Raw genomic sequence first — 22,227 nt, forward strand, 5'->3', positions numbered from 1 at the left:
TGTGAAGTCTGCATGTTCTCCCCATGTCTGGGTGGGTTTCCTCTGGGTCCCCTAGTTTCCTCCCGCAAGCCCTGAAAGACGTGCTGTTAGGTAATTTGGACATTCTGAATTCTCCCTCTGTGTACAGGTGCTGGAATGTGGTGCCTAGGGGCTTTTCACAGTAACTTCATTGCAATGTTAATGTATCAATAAAGATTGCTTTGGAGTCAATTACTGGTTGAGTGGAAAACCTACAGGCCAAATTACCTCTTTTTACGATTAAAATAATATGAAATGAAAATTGCTTATTGTCACGAGTAGGCTTCAATGAAGTTACTGTGAAAAGCCCCTAGTCGCCACATTCCGGCGCCTGTCCGGGGAGGCTGGTATGGGAATCGAACCGTGCTGCTGGCCTGCTTTAAAAGCCAGCGATTTAGCTCAGTGAGCTAAACCAGCCCCTATTAAGATTGTTGGGAAGATTTTCCCTGACCTGTTTTATTCATAAGATGCTTCTTAGTATTATTTTCTGGTTTGAATAGAATGATATAACATTTTGGAGCAAATATGCAGATAAGCAAGCCAAAGCTTGATGCCAAAATGGCAAAGATCTCGACGGCGACAGTGTATTTCCCAGGAGAACTAATGTAGGCTGGAATAAACGTCAACCAAACTGCACAGAAAATTAGCATGCTAAAGGTGATGAACTTCGCCTCGTTGAAATTATCCGGCAGCTTTCGAGCTAAGAATGCGAGGACAAAGCTCATGCAGGAGAGAAAGCCGATATAACCCAGCACACAGCAAAATGCTGTCACTGAGCCTAAATCACACTCAAAAATAATCTTCTGGTTGTAATATTTGGTCTGCTTTACTGGAAATGGCGAGGACACAAGAAGCCAGACAACACAGATTACAACTTGGACCACAGTGCAGAGCAGGACGCTGAGGATTTGCTGCAGAGTCCCAAACCATTTCATCATGTTATTGTTGGGGAGAGTGGCTTTAAACGCCATCAGCACCACCAGCGTTTTGGCCAGCACACATGAGATGCAGAGGACGAAACTGACCCCAAACAGTGTGTGCCTCAGCATGCAGGACCACACTGATGGCTGGCCGATAAAAGTCAGCGAGCACAGGAAACACAACACTAACGAGAGGAGAAGAAGGAAACTGAGTTCGGAATTGTTGGCGCGAACGATCGGAGTCTTCCTGTAATGCCAGAGGACCCCTGCAACAGACACGGTGCTGGCTGTTCCGAGCAAGGACACAGTCGTCAGTGTGATCCCCATCGCCTCTTCAAATGAGAGGAACTCAATTTCTTTCGGAATGCATTCATTTCTTTGTGGATTGGACCAGTGTTCCAGTGCACATGGGACGCAGTTTAGTGAATCTAAGGATAAAACGACAATAGTTAGCAATCATATTACACCTTTAGCAAAAAAAAACCCACATGTACACACACAACAGTGCTTTGCAGAGGCGTAATGACAAATGGATGCTGGAAGGAGGCCTGAAGAAGAGTGACTAAAATGGGCAATGATGTGAATTTTAAGGAAGAAGAGAGAAGAAAAGAGCCAGAGAGGTTGTGTGGAAGGAATTCCAGAGGGCGAGGCTTGTGCTTTTCAGGGCAAGGATGACAATGGTGGAGTAAAAGGATGGGGTATTCCTGTACAAAAGGTCAGAGTTAAGGCAAAGGGAAATTGAGGCTGGTTGGGGGGAGGGCTGGCAGCAGGTTGGGAGGGTGGGTCAAGAGGGTTTTTTAGTGTTGGAAAAGATTTCGGAGAGAACGATGGCCCTGACATCCTCCAAACTCAAGGATGAGAACATTACGTTGAAGATACTGGGGTATTGGGGGAGCTGCAGCCAATATACATCAGAGAGGATAGGGATGAACTGATTTGGTGCATTTTCTCTTTTGGTTTCAGATTCCACCGCCCGCAGCAATTTGCTTTTATTTATTGGTGCAGGTGAGGATGAGACAGAAGAGATTTGCATGAGCTACACTTTACAGATGGAAAATTACCGGAGTCATTGGAATAGTCAATTCTAGAAATGTCAAAGTCAGGGAAGCACGCTTCAGTAACAGATGGACTGAGTTAGGGATGAAGCCAGACAATATGCACAAGGTGGGAGTAAATGGAGAGATTATAGGGTCTGTAGCTCAGCTTGTAGTTACACGTAAAATCTTCTGGGGCTGGTTTAGCACACTGGGCTAAATCACTGGCTTTTAAAGCAGACCAAGCAGGCCAGCAGCACGGTTCGATTCCAGTACTAGCCTCCCCGGACAGGCGCCGGAATGCGGCGACTAGGGGCTTTTCACAGTAACTTCATTGAAGCCTACTCCTGACAATAAGCGATTTTCATTTTTCATTTCTTAGCTTGCCACAGTGGTTGGAAGGGTTGGAATCTATGTCGGGGTACAGACTTTATGGCAATGGCCAAAGGCAATGGCTTTGACCTTATCAATGTTTAGTTAGGAGCTCATACATGACTGAGTGTCAGGGCATAAAGGCAGAGATGGGGTGGAAAAAACTGTGAACAGTTAGATCGGCCCTCCCCCAACTAGTCCGCAGCTGCCATGTCGAGTTCCAGACGGGTCAGACACGCAACCGATGCCGTCGGGAATTCAGCCGGTCGGGGGGGGGGGGGGGGGGGGGGGGGGGGGGGGGGGGGGGTGCATCGGGGGTGCGCCTCAGGCAATGTCCTGAGGCCGTCGATAAGACGTGCAGCATATTATTAGAGTACACTGCTTTAGAGGAGCGGAGCATCGCGAAAGCGGCGACGCACCCGATTTAGTCGGAAACAAGTATTCTCCAGCAGATCGCCGAACGCGATTTCGCCGTCCCCGACCGGAGAATCACACCCCATATGTGTGAGTACGTTTTGCGCAGCGAGCTGTCGTGATTTGGAACGCACTGCCTGAGAGGGCGGTGGAAACAGCTTCAAAGTTGATTTCCAAAACAGGGAATGGATATAAATACTTGGAAAGAAAAAACATTTCTGGGCTTTGAGGAAAGAGCTGGGGACTGGAACTAACTGGGTAGTTCTTTCAATGAGTTAGCATGGGGGACAGTCTTACATGTCTCGATTTACACAATGGCAATGTGGCCGGGGGGGGGGGGGGGGGGGGGGGGGGAGGGGGGGGGGTGGGGGGGGGGGATTCAGGAAGACATTTTGATTTTTGAAAGGAACAAGAGAATAAATGTTAGAGTAGTGACTGGCCAAAGATGTAAAACAGGGAAAGACATCGCAGGATAGAGGCCACAGATTAAAGGAGGATTTCAAGTTTCAAACGCCTAAACCTTGTTGGGCCCCACCTCTGAATGCAAGACGGATAATCAGTTTGAGAGTAGAATTCATGTTGTGGACAGATAAGGATGCAAGATTTTTGGTTACTGACCAGAATACTAATTGTTAAAAAAGGTGAAAGAAAACAACATCTTGTAGTATACCGACACTAGATACTCTTGTAGAGCAAAATGGCAAAACTTAGAATTAGGGCACTTATAGAAAAGATGTCAAGGCAGAAGGATTCTGGGAGTTTGTGAAGTTAAAAAAAAACCACAGGATGTAAAACATAGAGACACAGCCATACATCCAAAAGGGCATTACTTATAGGGGCTAGTTTTGCACAGTGGGCTAAACAGCTGGCTTGTAATGCAGAACAGGGCCAGCAGCACAGGTTCAATTCCTGCACCAGCCTCCCTGAACAGTAACTTCATTGAAGCCTATTTGTGACAATAAGCAATTATTATGTAATTATATATGTATTATTATCTGTAAAGTTAGCAACATCCACGCAAACTATTCCTGATTTGTCAAGGAATGTATTCTTGCATGGGGGGATTGGGGTGAAGGGAGAGGTTAATTTGATAACAGCCAGAATAATAGATGCCCTTATTTTGTCTTTGTGTGGCAGAGAGAGGGAAACCATCGAGAGACATGAACAAACAAGTCAAGAGGCAATGGAGAAAGAGAGAGAAAGGGAGGCTGGAAATCAAACAGACTGCAGCTGTGAGAGAAACCGTGCACGCAGTCTCCTTTCCAGAACTTGTCACAGGTGGTAAATCACCGCCTACGTTCATCGACATAGTTTATCTGAGAACTGAACAAATGTGTCCTGATTTCGTCCAAGTAAAGGTGATTCTCAACAAAGCTTTGCTGCTAAGTCCACTTGCTGTACAGGGGCGATGCATGTGCCCCAATGCTGGCTTAAATTTTCTGGAGAGTGGTTGTTTACCTGTATCATTACTGATTTCACCATCAGGGCAAGGCAGACAATCAGAACAGCAAAGTGGTTGACCTTGTTGGACTGCTTTCCTTGTACCAGGAGGACACCTATGTGTGCACACTGACTGGGGGACCTAAATTACAAAAATGAGAAACACACGCAGAAATGGTCAACTCTTACATCGTTGATTACAGATCAACATGTTGTCTTTAATCATTTGCAGGATTGGGTTGGATTGGATTGGATTTGTTTATTGTCACGTGTACCAAGGTACAGTGAAAAGTGTTTTTCTGCAAGCAGCTCAACAGATCATTCAGTACATGGAAGGAAAGGGAATTAAACAAAATTCAAGAAAATACATAATAGGGCAACACAAGATATACAATGTAACTACATAAGCATTGGCATCGGTTGAAGCATACAGGGTGTAGTGTTAATGAGGTCAGTCAATAAGAGGGTCATTTAGGAGTCTGGTGACAGTGGGGAAGAAGCTGTTTTTGAGTCTGTTCGTGCGTGTTCTCAGACTTCTGTATCTCCTGCCCGATGGAAGAAGTTGGAAAAGGGATGGGCAAGGCTCAGCGATCCACAGCACACCTATTTTAAAATTCTCATTCTTGCGTTCAAATATATTCATGGATTTTCTCCCTCCTTATTTCTGTCACTTCCTCCAGCCAGACAGTGATCTCTGCACTCCTTCAATTCTGGCCACTTTCACCATTCACACACTGGCTTCTGTGCCTCCAGAGGTCAAGGCACTAAGCTCTGGAATTTCCTCCACAACATCTTCATGTCTCTACCTGCCTCTCTTCCTTTAAGCTGCTGGTTAAACCCTTTCAACCAAGCTTTGGCCAAATTCCGTATGAAGCTCAGTATCAAAATAATTCGATAACGCTCCTATGAATTATTTTGGGCTGTTAAAGGAGTTTTGAATGTTCTAAGCCGGTATTCTAACATTGAAGCGCTGATTCATACTATTTACAGTTTTTACATAGTGGGTTAAAGGGAAAGCATAGTTTCCCTCAGGGCTACCTGTCTGCTGCCTAGAATTTAGTTTAAGTCCCTCTGGTCCCAGATGACCACAGGCTGCTTTCCCCTTTGAGGGGGGAGAGCTGACTGGTGGTGATTTCACCTGAGGATCACCACACCTCAGGCAAGGGACAAGGTTGAGAAGGTGGGGCCTTCATGAATAACTTCAGCCAGTACAGGAATTGAACCCACACTCCTGGCCTCACTGTGCATTACACCCAGCCAACTGAGCTAAACCAAGCACACACAGCTGCCTGATATCAGTATTACATCATCAATAACCTCATAGGGTTAATGGGGTGGGACGGTAGCACAGGGGTTAGCAGTGTTGCTTCACAGCTCTAGAGTCCCGGGTTCGATTCCCAGCTTGGGTCACAGTCTGTGCGGAGCCTGCACGTTCGCCCCGTGTCTGTGTGGGTTTCCTCCGGGTGCTCCGGTTTTCTCCCACAAGTCCCAAAAGACGTGCTGTAATTTGGACATTCTGAATTCTCCCTCAGTGTACCCGAACAGGCACTGGAGTGTCACGACTAGGAACTTTTCACAGTAACTTCATTGCAGTGTTAATGTAAGCCTACTTATGACACGAATAAAGATTATTATTAGGTTAGCATCACCATTCTGTTAACCCTTTCTACGTCAAAATATGTTATACAAATACAGATAGTTGTATTTATTTCTCACCCTTAATTACTATGGCCTATGGTGTGTTGGCCTTTATTGGTAGAGGGATTGAGTTCCGGAGCCATGAGGTCATGTTGCAGTTGTACAAAACTCTAGTACGGCCGCATTTGGAGTATTGCGTACTGTTCTGGTCGCCTCATTATAGGAAGAACGTGGAAGCTTTGGAACGGGTGCAGAGGAGATTTACCAGGATGTTGCCTGGTATGGAGGGAAAATCTTATGAGGAAAGGCTGATGTACTTGAGGTTGTTTTCGTTAGAGAGAAGGTTAAGAGGTGACTTAATAGAGGCATACAAAATGATCAGAGGGTTAGATAGGGTGGACAGCGAGAGCTTTCTCCCGCGGATGGAGGTGGCTAGCACGAGGGGACATAGCCTTAAATTGAGGGGTAATAGATATAGGACAGAGGTCAGAGGTGGGTTTTTTACGCAAAGAGTGATGAGGCCGTGGAATGCCCTACCTGCAACAGTAGTGAACTCGCCAACATTGAGGGCATTTAAAAGTTTATTAGATAAGCATATGGATGATAAGGGCATAGTGTAGGTTAGATGGCCTTTAGTTTTTTTCCATGTCGGTGCAACATCGAGGGCCGAAGGGCCTGTACTGCGCTGTATCGTTCTATGTTCTATGTTCTATGTACTCTGAAAAGTTGGTAGGTGGCTTGCTGCAGCACTTCAAGGGAAAAATTAAGAATCAACCATATTGATGTGGGACTGGAGTTATGTCAAGGTCATACCAGGTAAAGACATTAACAAACAAGTTGGTTTTATGACAGTCAGACAGTTTCATGGTCAGTCACTGTTACTGATCCCAGTATCAATATCCATCAGTAAAAATTATAAAATTATACATATAAAACATGCTTTCTGGAGAATTAATGAACAATTGATCCAGCTTACCGTCATTTGATTATTGTGCCAAACAATATTTTGTTCATTTATCAGAAGGTTGTGTCCCAAACCTAAAGTAGCATCAAACCTGCCGATTTTAACATACTTAATGGAACCATCTGCGTTTTTGTGCCAGTTGATAATATCGTATGATGCAATTGGATCCCCATTCTCATCGAAATAGACCTCTTCCCCAAACTTGTTCGTATATCTCACGTCTTTCAGGTAATGGAGGAGCTTTGGAAAGATTAGAACACAGGTTAAAGGCGATCCTTCAGCATCGGAATTCATTACGTTGTAATTGCAAATGCAGCAATATAACTAGAAGACACCCCATGTCTAAAATATCTGCATAAACCATAATTAGATGTTACACTGTTATATTCATTGACAATGCTAACTAAATGTTAAGAATTTCAGCCAAGAGGTAAAGATGAAAATTTATGCAACAGTTTCAACAAGGTAGTTGATAATAACCTTCATTATTGAAATGAAAAAAATGGAAAAATGAAAATCACTTATTGTCACGAGTAGGCTTCAATGAAGTTACTGTGAAAATCCCCTAGTCGCCACATTCGGGCACCTGTCCGGGGAGGCTGGTACGGGAATCGAACCGTGCTGCTGACCCGCTTGGTCTGCTTTAAAAGCCAGCGATTTAGCCTTGTGAGCTAAACCAGCCCCTTATTGTCACAAGTAGGCTTACATTAACACTGCAATGAAGTTACTGTGACAACCCCTAGTCGCCACACTCCAGTACCTGTTCGGGTAGAACATGAAGACTCCACACAGACAGTGACCCAAGCCAGGAATTGAACCTGGGACCCTGGAGCTGTGAAGCAACGGTGCTAACCACTGTGCTACCGTGCCACCCACAGTTCTATATAACCAGACATGCGAGCAACAGGGAAATTCAAAACTTCTCCCTTTTTCTTCTATAAGCATGGTACAAGTTGCCCTCCATTTGTCACATTTGATTCCATAAGGTTAGTGTTAGCACTCGACAGTGGGAGGCATTAAAGCCAAGGCCATTCTAATCTCAAACAATGTTCAGACGTGTGGTTTATCCCTTGAGAAAATTAGAAATAGAAAATCTTGACTCATTATTTTTTACCTCATTAACCTAAAAGGAAATAGGCATGGTGGCCTGTTGCATTGTCTCTATTAGTGTCAAAGGTGACATCACGTTAGCCAAACAGATAAGGCACTGATATTACTTCTGATCTGCTCAGTTCGTCATTGGTCAAGAGGGGCATGGTAACCTAATAGCCATAAATAATCGTTGGTGAAAAAGTACAATAAATTGTAGTATGAATTATATTAGCAGCTGGACAGGAATACCCTCACATTAAAATTGTGCCAGTTTTTCAAAGGGTCCCAAATCTCTTACCTGCCATGGTTTGAAGTTGAAAATGTTGGCACAGGTGTTATTTGGCAGTGACCCAGTGCCATTTTTGCAAGAGTTCAGACTGTGAAGGGCATGAGCTATTGTATATACAGCTTTATACACATTGTAAGAAACTCTCAGTTCGGATACATCCGAGTATATGCTGTATGTGTTGTTTAAATCCTCCAAACCTGTACATCGCCGATGAGCAATAGCTGATGTGTTCATTCCTTTGATGTTCTCTGAAGTCCCAAGGGAACATTTAAATATTGTTTCCCACAATTCTTTCACAAAGAGGTTATTTGGAGTTTTGAAAGGATGCACTTGAAGAAGGAAACTTCTCAGGCCTGGAATTTCTGCCCTGTGGATTGCGAATCCGATTGTCCCGCTCAAAGACAGGAAATTTTCTTTGGTGGCAATCAAAGCTGATGTAACCCAGGCCTCACTCGCTATCCATTGTCTACCGGTGATGTTTTGCTTTACAACCTCTCTGATCAAAGGGTACGCATCTCCCTCAATGGCAAACATGACAATGACCCTTGCGGTAGATGCCTTGATGGTCTCTGTTATTTGAAGTATCTTTCGCCTGGAGTGCATTTTTGGAAGGACTTCAGTAAAAGCGATGCAGACGCCAAGTTTTCTGACTTCATCGCTGAATGCTTGAATTCCGTTATGGCCGTAGTCATCATCACCCGCGATCGATCCAACCCAGGTCCAGCCAAACCGCTGCACCAATCGGGCAACACCCTGTGCCTGATGGGCATCGCTTGGCATTGTTCTGAAAAAGGCTGGGAACTTATTCCTGTGACTTAGGCAGGCACAGGATGCAAAGTAGCTGACCTGGAGAAAATCAACAATACGTTTTTTAATACAGCACTGAAAAACGCATGGATATCATAAAAACCCAAAATGGTATAATTCAGAATGGAACCATCTGGCCCATCATGCCTGCACAGTCCTGTGAAAGAGCTATTTAGCTAGGCTTTTTAGGCTGTTTAGCACACTGGGCTAAATCGCTGGCTTTGAAAGCGGACCAAGCAGGCCAGCAGCACGGTTCGATTCCCGTAACAGCCTCCCCGAACAGGCGCCGGAATGTGGCGACTAGGGGCTCTTCACAGTAACTTCATTGAAGCCTACTCGTGACAATAAGCGATTTTCATTTCATTGAGGGGCTGAATGGTCTCAACCTCTTCCCAAGTGTTATTTTTATCTTCACTGCCTGGGAGGATCAACAGGAGAAACAGATTGACCACTGATTGCAGAGCCCACCTGTTGCTGGCTATTTTTGGGATCGTGACAGTGAAAATTGTTTTAATCCTTCCCAATTCTGATGGAGGTGACTTCTTGATGATAGGAAAAAGGAAAAAGGGAAAATCAAAGGAAAGCCAGAATATTGATTCTGACCTTGTGTTCCACTCTTTGGGATGTTACTCATCCAACAACCTTAATGACCTGGTCAAAGTGGACAACATGTGGGGAACTGAAGCACGTTGGCAGCTTGCTATCTTATCACGCAGCATGACACAATATTAATGTCATGCCCTCTGTCAAATTGGTGATTGCAACAACAGCAACTTGCCTTTACACAGACCCTCTGATGTCCCAAGGAACTTCAGAGCAGCAGCATCAAACAAAACGTGACACTCAGCCACATAAGGAGACATTAGGACAGGTAAACAAAACTTGGTCAAAGAGGTAAGTTTTAAAGAGCGCCTGCAAGGCAGTAAGAGAGGTAGAGAGGCAGAGAGATTTAGAGAGGGAACTAAAGAGCCCAGGGCCTCAGGGGCAGAAGACACGGCCACCAATGTTGGAGATGTTCAAGAGGGCAAAATTATGTGCACAGATGTTTCGGAGGGTTAAGGGGCTGGAGGAGATTACAAAGATATGGTGGGTTGGTACCAGGGAGGGACTTGAAAACAAGGATGAGAATTTTAAAATCAAGGCATTGTTGACTTGTAGCTAATGTATGTCAGCGAGAACTGGGATGATGGGTGAATAAGACTTGGTGCAATTTAAGATTCAGGCATTAGAGTTATAGATGAGTTCAAATGATGGAGTTTGGTAGATGGGAATGCAGGAGAGCATAGTCGTTGTCCAATTTAGAGGTAACAGAGGCATGGAGGAGGGTTTCAGCAGCAAATGAACTGAGGTAAGATTAGAGTGGGACGATGCTATTGATGTGGGAGTAGGTGATCTTGGTGAAGGTGCAGATGTACGGTTGTGTTTCCGAAGATGCTGGTTCAGCCTCAGAGAGCTCAAGGGAATTCCTGCTCAGTATTGGATGCCACCCTGCAGCCCTTCAACGCGCAACGTACCATTGGAATTCTGAAAGGACCCAGTGTTCTTTGTATAATCATGGACTGTGTTGACCCTGAATCTCCGACAATTACAGGAAAGGACGAAAATCCCTCACAGTCTTGGCTGGATGTTTCGTCACTCCGTCCACTCTGTCTGCTCGTAGACGCTAAGGCCGATCTGAGAGACTGGGTGTGTGTCGCACAGGTGTCGTAAATCTGGTAACCCAGCTTTATGTTTGGAAGAAGCATTTGGTCTTTGTTTATTTCCCGAATTGCAAAAATCATCGTCTGCACCCAACGGAAGGATCTGAAATCAAAGCTGAGAATAGAGGTTCAATTTAATTCATTTTCCAAATTTAGCAAAACAAGTGGAGATGAAGGGGCGGATTTTTGACACGCTGGCCGAATTGAGAATACAGTTTCACTTATCAAAACTCCTTCATTTCAATTTCCATTCCAAGCTGAAAAGGCTCTGCAGAGTTAATTGACTTAGTGCAGGATTTCCAGCACCCTCTGCCCCCTCCCTCCCCCACCCACCCACCATGGGTAGCATCGACAGGAAGGAACTTGCCCCCTTAATGGAGGAGTCAGTAACCACGGCGTATAGATTTAAGGTAAAGGGCAGGAGATCCAGAAGGGGTTTGAGGAAAACCTTTTCACCCAGAGGGTGGTGGGAACCTGGAACTCACGGCCAGGCAAGGTGGCAGAGACGGGAGCCTTCACAACAGTTAAGAAACATTTAGATGAGCTCTTGAAATTAGATGGGCTCGAAGAGAGAAAGGAAGAGCAGGAACACACAGTGGACCCCGGTCTAGGGGCCCCTCAAGCTGAGGGTGGAAAACACGTTCTGGCTGAGAAATATTGCAAAAGGGCAAAAAAGCCATTTGCATTGGAGACATCTCCGTTTGAGATCTTCCCCGCCCTTTGCCGGTGACGAGATCAGCTCAACGCCTAGCCGGGCATGAGCCTGATTTCCATAAATTTAAATAAATTTTAATATAATTTAAGGACTTTAGGCTTCCCAAGATGCCCCCCCCCCCCCCCCCCCCAGTGCCGTGATGTCATGCTGGTGTCCTGGGGCACTGCCAAAGTGCTGGGGGCAATGCCCTAGGGGCTGAGGGAAGCAACTGGGCATTGCCCCTGGCACTCTGACAGTGTCCCCTGTACCAAATGGGCACTGCCAAGTAGGCACATGAAGAGGCAGTGCCAAATCAACTTTTACAGGGCGTAACCCTCTCCATTGGAAGGGTTTCCCTTATGTCTGGAGGGGGGAGAGGGGAGATCTCCGATGACTGGGTGGGGCAGGGGTGGAAGAAGGAAGAGCCCCGAAGACTGTGAGTGGGGGCAAGGGGGGAAGGTTGGCATTGTGGTGTGATTGGGGTGAGTCAGGTGACATCTGTGAACAGAAGAAAAGCAACGTTTCAGCTTGCGAGCACCACATCAAACTCTGAAAATGCTGCAGATGAACAGTATTTCAGGAAGAACAAAACAAGGGCGAGTTAAATGACAGGCAAAGATTGGTTGAAATTCTGCCCCCAGTTTAAACAGCTGGAAGGAGTAAGAGAGATAGTCTGTTGGATCAGCGAAATGTGGCAAATCGGAGCAAACTTCAGTGAGCCCAGGAGCCTGGTAGAAGAATAAAATCGGTACTCTGGCCAATATTTATACCCCCGCTAACGTCATTAAAAATATCGATCATTATCACATTGAGGCTAGTGAGAGATTAGTGTTTTCCAATTTGCTGGAGTGTTTTCTCCATGATAACAATGATTACATTCAAAAATCTTTGTTATTTAATTCGTCAATTCTGATCTCTCTCCTTGGTCTCCCTGTCTGTTCTAATGAAGCGAAATGGAACATGAACAAACAGATCCACTCCTTTCAATTCAGCACTTCACAGTCTTTCAAACTCAACATTGAGTTCACAAATTTACAGACCATTGACCCTGGCCCCTCATTAGTGTACATTAGGTGGTGATTCTATTTTCCCCTATTTACACATCCTATAGACTCTTTGTTTCTTTTTCCATTACCATCTCTTTTTATCATAGAATCATAGAATTTACAGTGCAGGAGGAGGCCATTCGGCCCATCGGGTCTGCACCAGCCCTTGGAAAGAGCACCCTACTTAAATCCATGCCTCCACCCTATCCCCGTAACCCAGGAACCCCATCTAATCTATTGGGCACTCAGGGGCAATTTAGCATGGCCAATCCACCTAACCTGCGCGTCTTTGGACTGTGGGAGAAAACCGGAGCACCCGGACGAAACCCACGCAGACACAGGTCGAAAGTGCAAACAGTGACCCAAGTCGGGAATCGAACCCTGGTCCCTGGTGCTGTGAGGCAGCAGTGTTGACCCCTGTGCCACCATGTCACCAGTTTCTTTGCTTTGCTGTCAGTTGTTTGCATCCCTCCCCTTTTTCCCTGCCATGCTTAGAAACAATAACATCTGGAAGCTCTCGTAATTCTGACAAAGAGTCACTGACCTGAAACATTAACTCTGGGCAAGATTTAATGACCCTTCCGCCAGTGGGATCTTCTAGTCGTGGTGAAGGCGTGTTCCCCAGCGGAGTCCCGGCCGAGCTACAAAAAACACCACAGACAACCACGGGACCGGAAGGTCCCATCAGTGGCTAGTGGTGAGCCAGCTCGGCCCCCGGATGCACGCCAGGGGGAGGAGCGGGGTGGGGGCAGATAATGCTGCTCTCTGTTTCTCCCTCCATTGATGCTGTCTGATCTATTGAGTACCTACAGCCTTTTTTTATTTGTCTTTCAAAAGTATTTCATTGGTCTGTAAACATGTTTTGGATGTCATGGGATCCTGGAAGTTACCATATAATGCAAGTTTTTCTATTTATCTGTGTAGAACTCTTACACGTTTGACATGGTTAGAGAGAGAGCAAATTTCTCTCTACACACCCTCAAAGTACCTTAGTGCTTTATCTCGAAAGAGTACCCTCTGCTGCAACAGTTACAATTTTACATTTACAGGACAGTATATTCTGTGACCTTTTTGTGATTATAAACTTATTGCCTTTGATCACTTCACTCTACACGAAATCCCTTCTATTCCTGAAAGCACTGATTGCAGATACATTTGTAAATTGTTACAGTTATTATGGGGTTATTTTGTTGCATTTCATTGTTTGTTGTTATATTTTCTGTAAAAAATTCCAATAAAAATTTTTTTTTTTTAAAAGGATTCCCTTTGGTACCTGAATTAAATGACACCTTTCAGCATTCAGGATGTCCGAAAGCAGTTTAAAGACAAGGGAATTCTTTAGAAGTGCAGTCCCCATGGTAATGTAGAAGATTTGGCAGCCAACTTTCACACAACAAAGTCCCTCAAACAGCCATGATCAATTAAGCTAATTTTTAGCAATATGGTTTGATGATTAAATCGCTCGGATACCCAGAGACATTTCTTGCACGTCTTTAAATTATGGGATCTTTTGCCTAAAGGCCAGCACCTCGAAAGGTGCAATGCTCTCTCAGCGCTGGCACTGAAGTGTCAATCCAGGTTACCTGCTTATGTGTCAGGAATGGGTCTTGAACCTATAGCCTTCTAACTCAGAGGGAAACGTGGTACACACTGAGCCATGCCTGACTCCTGACTTGATGGACTCCTTCGTGTGTGAGCCAGAGAAGCTAAACGACAGCATGGTTTCTGACTGGAGAGCATAATACCTGTAGCGGGCCTTATTCTCAGCCAATCTCAAGACGCCATAATCTCCAGAAGGGCTCACTGGATTGTTGCCAGCGCTGCAGAATATTGGCTGATTTTTCTTTCCCTGATCCAAAGGCAATAAGTTCAAGGACAACAAATTGGCTGAAATGAACAGGAACCAAAGCTTCTTGATTTGCATGTCTCAATACCAGAACAGATATTGCATTATGGACCAGATTTTCTATAATCCAACAAACCTTCCATTATCAAACAAACATTTCCACTTTTAATAGAGATTGCCTTATCTAATAGTCATTGCATTATCGCAGAAGAAAATCATAGAATCATAGAATGATACGGCATAGAAGGAAGACATTCAGTCGACAAGCCTCGGCTGTTTTTCAATTATTTTATCGCCGTGGCACTGTAAATTCGCTCCCTTCAAATTTAACTCAATTCTCTTTTGAATGTTAATGTTGTATCTGTTGCCATTACCATTTAACATCAGAGCAACCCACAGGGAAAAATAATGTTTCCTCTGGTCTCTGGTCCTTTGCCAATCAGTATTAATCAGTGAGCTCTAGTCATCCAAACAGGCACTGCATTTCCTACTTGAATGTGCATCATCCAATGGACAGTACATTACCTAACAGACTGTGCATTTCATACAAAAGCAGCTTCAGGGAGAAACACTAGCTGAATACAGTTAGCCACAAGAGAATAATTCCAGTTGGCCTTGTTCATCGAGGAATGCTTAACAATCTCCTTGACATTTCACTGTTAGTTTAATGTAAGTGTCAGCCAAGCACGTTTACATGGCATAATGCTTCTGTTAAACTACTTCACTGAGGAATTATTTGACTAAGTCATCTGGGAACCATGCCTGCCCATTTATGTCCTTTTGTTCATTTTATTCAGTTCATAAAAAACTGATAATGTAAAGCTAAATTACCTAATAATTGGTTCAAACTGTCTCTAAACAATTTTCTTCCTTTTGTAAAACTATTCAATACAAAATTAAACCAAAACATTTAACTAAGGAACATGTGAGCTCTGGATAGAATCATACAGTGCAGAAGGAGGCAAATTGGCCCATCGAGTTTACACCGGCCCTTGGAAAGAGCACCCGACTTAAGCCCACTCCTCCACCCTATCCCCATAACCCCACCTAACCTTTTGGACACTAAGGGCAATTTAACATGGCCAATCTACCTAACCTGCACATCTTTGGGCTGTGGGAGGAAACCGGAGCACCCGGAGGAAACCCACGCAGACATGGGGAGAAAGTGCAGTCTCCGCACAGACAGCCAACCCTCCCATAGTGGGGTTAGGTGGGGTTATGGGGATTGGGTGGAGGTGTGGGCTTAAGTAGGGTGCGCTTTCCAAGGGCCGGTGTAGACTCGATGGGCCAAATGGCCTCCTTCTGCACTGTACATTCTATGATTCTATTCCGTGAGGTCGGAATTGAATCCGGGACCCTGGAGCTGTGAGGCAGCAGTGCTAACCACTGTGCCACAGTGCCGCCCATTAGGAAATAGGAAGATGTTAATTGTACAATCGAAGGAAATGCTTAAGTTCACAGGCAGCGTAGCTGAGTGCAGTCTTACCCCTCACATTGCGGCGTTACTGCTTTCACTCGAAAGGATGAATCGGGTTGAATTATTCGGTAATGAACTGGAAACAAACCGGCCAAGATCACATCTCCATCCTCAAAGATCGTGGAGAGATTAAACTTTGCTCTAAGTTTGCAACTGGGCACTGAGCCCACCAGAGCCAGGAGCAGCAAAGAAAATGAGGCTGGAATCAAAGGCACTGTCATCTTGTCTTCATCTGGCTGTGAGAGAACGGGATATTTCCATTTATATAGAGAAACAGTTCCCACGAAATGCAAAGAAAGCTGTGACATTTCCCCATAGCCAGGTGAAGGAAATATGACCCTAATCACCTTTGAGAATAACCAAAACATAAAGAAAGCACAATTAAAGTCTACCTATCCTCAAGCCGGGGCACGATCTATATTAAGGCATAATGCATGCATTTGGAAAAATAGAAATGCCTATTTAATTTTTGTTCTGTGGAAATAATCCCTGGAGTAGTTTTTCGTACATTAGTGCAGGGATGTAGTGCTGTTGAAAATGTTAAGACAATAACATCTATCGTGAAATGGGAACCAGGAGAAGTAAAATGCAGTCAATGTGATGTAAAATGATAAATGCTCCTGGCTCTGGTGGGCTCAGTACCCAGTTGCAAACTTAGAGCAAAGTTTAATCTCTCCACGGGCTTTGAGGATGAAGATGTGATCTTGGCCGGTTTGTTTCCAGTGCTTACCGAATAATTCAACCCGATTCATCTTTTCGCGTGAAGGCAGTAACGCCGCATGGCCAATTCGCCGACAGGAACGGATGCCCGGATCAAAGGACCCCTGGTGCCAGGCATCAACAGGGCCATTGGTGCATTGCTTGAAAGTCCACCCCCACCACCCGCCACAATCACGCAGAGCAACACGCGGCCCACCCATAGGGATCGCCGACAATACAATTAATACATGTACCTAAACCCACAGCAGTCGTTTTTAACACACATTTAAAGATGTCACTTCATTAAAATCGTTCGATAGATATCTATCACCTAGAGAACTTTCATCCATTACTGGTCAAAACCAACAAATGTCAAGTTAGGCTGTTCATCATTTGATTTGTGAGGTTATTTTGATCTGTAAAGGTCATTGGCCTGGATTTTTAGGTTGGTGGACATTCCCTTCCCACCATCCCAGGAGTTGTCAGCCCACATCCACTGCCCCACAGCCATTTCGTGCTCCAATGGGCATTAATTGGCTGGAGGTGAGCTTTACGCCCCTGACTCGGGACAAAGTCCCGTCTCTGAGGGCTTCCACAAATCGGTGGGGATTTTGCATATTTTCAGGGAGGCTTTGAGGATGTCCCTGAAATGTTTCCTCTGCTCCCCTGGTACCCACTTGCTGTGATGCTTGCTCAAGACCACCTGGACTGGAGAAGAAGAATCTGCAAACATGCCTTTAATAAGGACAAGGGGAGTCCAAACTGAGTAAAATAAAGAACTTTGATTTATTTCCAATAATGATATATACAGTACCGGTATATCCCTATTTATATATATATATAGATATATATATATACCCGCTTTATATATATATATCTATACCCAGTATATCCCTATACAGGGTCTCTATCTGGTCGGTGCCTTACTGGTCGACCTTTAACATGATGCTAATTGGAGTTTCCCCTCTCCTCAGCAGGGAACAGACACCATGGCTGCTGAGGGAGAAAGAGGAGGTAAGACATGGCGCAATTCTGGTGGCCAGGGGGACAGCCGCCAGCACCGAGGAGAATAGCGGGTGCGAGCAGAGGATGGTCTGTGGAGTCGGGGTGACCCCTGGGGCTGGGGTGTCCAGGCACAAACCACCATTCACGTGGCCGGCAAGGCATTGATCATGTAGCGCACCCACTGACCGTTCACTGTAGCCCGTAGTTGCGCCGAGTGCCACCAGCCGTATGGGTGCTCCTCCAAGGCCGCCCCCCCCCCCCCAAGGAGCCCACAGACCACCCTCCTCCCCACCCCCCACAATCAGTCAATACCTGTTGGCGGAGAAACACACGGCCCACCCTAGGGGATCGCCCACAGTGGATCGCACGGAAGGGCGCAGGACATAGGCCACAGAGCGTACCGCTGGCCTCGGTAGCACCGCCACCAGTTCGCCTGCCGGATGCCCGGATCAAAGGACCCCTGGTGCCAGGCACCAACAGGGCCACTGGTGCATTGCTCAAAAGTCCAGTCCTAGAAATTGGGCCCACTGCGCTTCGGGCCTGTTTGTTTCGGGCCTGGTTTATGCCAGTGGTTGGCAACCTCCAGCTGGGGAACAGGTGTCCTGCCTCACCTCCACGCCATTCAACAATGTCTCCAGCTTCACGTCTGAGAATCTCAGGGCCGCTCATCATGGTTGCATCACCTTGTCTGAAAGGAATCAGATGCCAGCATTGGTTGGAGCAGTGGTGCTAGCCCATTAATATGTCCTGAATCGCTCCGGGACCAACACCGCTTTTGTCAGCGTAGAATTCTCTCAATTTAATCCTGGTGACAGCACTTAGTCTCTCAGACAGAGAATCTAGCTGATTTCTGAATCTGCAGAGAAGTCTTGAGATCTTGATGAAAAGAATCATAGAATCCCTGCAGTGCTGAAGGAGGTCATTCAGCCTATTGAGTCTGCACCGACCCTCTGAAAGAGCACCCTACCTGGGTCCACTCCCCTAGCCACACTGCCCTATCCCCATAATCCCTCAGCCTAACCTGCACATCCCTGGACACTAAAGGGCAATTTATCATGGCCAATTCACCTACCCTGCATACCCTGGACTATGGAAGGAAACCAGAGCACCCGGAAGTAACCCACGCACAAACACAGGGAGAAAGTGGAAACTCCATACAGACAAGGCCAGAATTGAACCCCTGTACCTGGCGCTGTGAGGCAGCAGTGCTAAACACTGTGCCATCATGCCGCCCCCTACAGTGAAATCTACAGTGAAAACCATTACAGACTGAAAGCAAGAACACCCAACTGACGGACTTGACTAAAATAATTAACCTGGAAGATGCCCAGCTGAAACAGAGACTTTTATCTTTTTACTCTTCATATTATTTTCCTTTATACCCCTCATTCCTCTCTGTGTTTCACTGCCTTGTGCGTTGTGTATGTGTTTGCAGAGGGTAGGGTGAGTTAAAGAAGTGGGATTAAGAATTAGTTAATAGTTAACCAGTTGTATTGGTAATTATAGTTATTGTTATTAATAAAAGTTATATTTAACTTTAAAAACCTGGTGACTGTCGTTATTGGGCAGTCAAAGACTTTGCGTATTTTCTAAGAATAGTTAATTTCAATTGCGTTGTGACTCTGAGTCAAGTGGGGCTGGAATTGACTGCGTACTAGCCCGGGGGCCATAACACTATGATATATTGGACTCCTGCTGGTTGTCTAACTGGCAGGCACGAGCCCCCCTCACCATTGTGTGCCTACCAGTCTCTGGTCAGTCATAGACTAAAATCACAATATTAAATAAAGTGACCAGGCAAATATAAGAAATATGCTACAGGTACATTATTTTTGTGTTCCCTAATCAAGGGATGTGGGTGGGTGCCCATCCTTAATTGCCCATCAGAAGGTGGTGAGCTGCCTTATTGAACTATTGCAGTCCATGTGATGAAGCATCTCTGCACTTCTGTTCAACAGGGAGTTTCAGCATTTTGACCCAGTCACCATAAAGGTTGAAAATATATCTCCACTTCATAGAATCATAGAATCTCTCCATTTGGCCCGTCCGGTCTGCACTGACTCTCTGACCTATGCCCAATATCCCCACCTAACCTGCACATCTTTGGACACTAAAGGACAATTTAGCATGGACAATCCACCTAACCTGCCCATCTTTGGACTGTGGGAAGAAACCGGAGCACTGGGGGGAAATCCACGCAGGCACGGGAAGAACGTGCAAACTCCACACAGACAGTCACCCGAGGCCGGAATTGAACCCGGATCCCAGGTGCCGTGAGGCAGCAGTGCTAACCACTGTGCCACCATGCTGCTACTTCAGGATGATGTGCGACTCAGGATAAAATGTGAAGATTGGGTTGTACTATATTCTTCTAGTTGCTGATGTTGCGTGTTTATTAAATATTAAGTTGGTCATCTTAAGAATCTGAAGGTCTGAATATGAAAATGGCTGAACTTCAATTTCTATATCAAATTGCACCGGAATGCATATGTAAAAGAAGAATTAAAGTGATTTATCTTGCCTGTAGGATTATTTGTTACTGACGGAGCTAGGTGGATTGACAGGTGAATTATAAATGATGGGTAAACTCAGTAGGTCTGGCAGCATCTGTGGAAACAGAACAAAGTTAACGTTTCAAGTCCAGATGACCCTTCTACCCTCCATATAGTCAACATGGGATGAAATACTCCTGAAAAAATTAAATGAAATGAAAATGAAAAAATGAAAATCGCTTATTGTCACGAGTAGGCTTCAATGAAGTTACTGTGAAAAGCCCCTAGTCGCCACATTCCGGCGCCTGTTCGGGGAGGCCGGTACGGGAAGAAAACTCCTAGAGAAAACACTGCACTGGTGGTAGCTTTGAGAAGCTTGAGCCACTGATACAAATCTCCTTGGTTGAGCAGCAAAACAGACAACAAAGGAGGCAGTATGCTATTGGAGGTGAGTGAAAGGGTCATATGTCGAAAGATTAACTCTGATTCTCTCTCTACAGATGTTGCCAGACCTGCTGAGTTTACCCAGCACCTTCTGTATTTATTTCAGGTTACCAACATCTGCAGTATTTTGCTTTTATATGAATTATAAATGGTCTTTGGTCCTGAAAAGTGTATCTTATTCCTCACCAATTGGAATGGCTCATCAAAGCCGTTTAAGTCTATTTCCAAACACTTGCATTCTGGTTCTGAGCAGTGTATTGGGCATATTCCAGCCTTGGTTGAGGTTAATGTGTTTGTAAAACCAGAGATAGACCTATGTTTTAAACTTGTAATAAGATGCAATTAGAACAGTACATTGCCAATTTAATGAGCAATGAAATAGTGTTATTGTCAATCTGCAATTAATGGAAAGACAAATGATTCATTACACGATGCCTGGGGCAGTTGCAAGTAGGAGCTCATTAATCACCCCATGTGGCATTTAAAGCACTGTACAGCACTTGTGTTCATTTTTAATTCCACTGTAATGAACTCCAATTGGCTTTATTGGTTGGCCAATTGGAGTATGAGCTCCCTCAATGATAGCTCATTGAGGGGGCCCATATAATCATCTGTGTAGGCTTTGTGAGCCAGTCTTAAGTTGACTGGACTGCTAGCAGCACTGTTTGGAGCTGCTCCTGTAATATCGTTATTGTAAATAAATATTGGTGTGGTGACGGAACTCCTGCCTCCCGTGGATTACTACATCCACCTTAAACTATATTGAGTTAAAGACATATAAGTCAAGGTGTTCGATTAAAATATTTCAGTAGCTGATTTATTGAGGGCTGCCGAGCGAGAATCAATTTAACAAATTAAATGCTAAATAATAGATTCTAAAATTGAGCGGTAGAAATTGGGGTAGTAATTGGTTTTGAAATTGGGCATGGGCTGGGACATCAAGCAGGTGGAACAGCTTTTGTCTGTTACAAGGCATCCCGTTCAATTGAAGTCAATAGTGTCCAAAGCAGTGGAGTAGATACTCTGATTAGCAAAGCTGACATTTTGAGAGCCTCTTCACCAGGCGAGCCGCTGTCGTTCCATTGGATGGGAAAATAGGGGCAGATGACAAATGCCAGCCCCTCCCACTTGTGGCACATTTCTGAGGATTCTTTTTTCACAGATATTAACTGATTTACTTTCAACATGTTAATAATCACGCACATGCAGATAGGGACATACACAAATGCTTTAAACAGTGACACGGTAGCACAATGGTTAGCACTGTTGCTTCACAGCACCAGGGTCCCAGGTTCGATTCCCGGCTTGGGACACTGTGCAGAGTCCGCATGTTCTCCCCGTGTCTGCGTGAGTTTCTGGCGGGTCCCTCATTCGAAGGCACTCCGTACCGGATTAAGAGCTGGAGACCTGGCATCGGGAAGTCTTGGTGGAGGGGTTGTGCAACCAGGAGCCACCCTTACTGCTGATCCCCCTCCTCTGTGAGACCCCATCCCGCCACACCCTCTGAAAATTTCCCAATTTGTACTACCCCATTTCATTCATTTTCAACAGTGAAAATCCACCTTTTTATATGCCACACGTCCTTCTAATGTCTGAACCTCAATTGTCAACTCTCCGTCCCCTTCCCCTCGGTGAAGAGTGAACCAAGGAAGGCCCTTGAAAATGAAATGAAAATGAAAATCGCTTATTGTCGCGAGTAGGCTTCAATGAAGTTACTGTGAAAAAGCCCCTAGTCGCCACATTCCGGCACCTGTTCAGGGAGGCTGGTACGGGAATTGAACTGTGCCGCTGGCCTGCCTTGGTCTGCTTTAAAAGCCAGCGATTTAGCCCAGTGTG

At 45.2% G+C, this 22,227-nt stretch overlaps 1 protein-coding gene across 1 annotated transcript; it reads right to left on the reverse strand.

The window, feature by feature from the left end:
• Window positions 1-440: 440 nt before the first annotated feature.
• Window positions 441-10,784, reverse strand: LOC119975990 (extracellular calcium-sensing receptor-like). Its single transcript, XM_038816003.1, has 5 exons — window positions 10,503-10,784; window positions 8,191-9,027; window positions 6,813-7,040; window positions 4,217-4,340; window positions 441-1,366 (listed from the first exon to the last, which is right to left on the reverse strand). The coding sequence occupies exons 1-5, from the start codon at window positions 10,767-10,769 to the stop codon at window positions 441-443; spliced, it is 2,382 nt and encodes a 793-aa protein (XP_038671931.1). The 5' UTR covers window positions 10,770-10,784.
• Between the last annotated feature and the right edge of the window lie 11,443 nt (window positions 10,785-22,227).

Source organism: Scyliorhinus canicula, chromosome 13 (assembly GCF_902713615.1).
Source record: "Scyliorhinus canicula chromosome 13, sScyCan1.1, whole genome shotgun sequence".
Classification (NCBI taxonomy): Eukaryota; Metazoa; Chordata; class Chondrichthyes; order Carcharhiniformes; family Scyliorhinidae; genus Scyliorhinus; species Scyliorhinus canicula.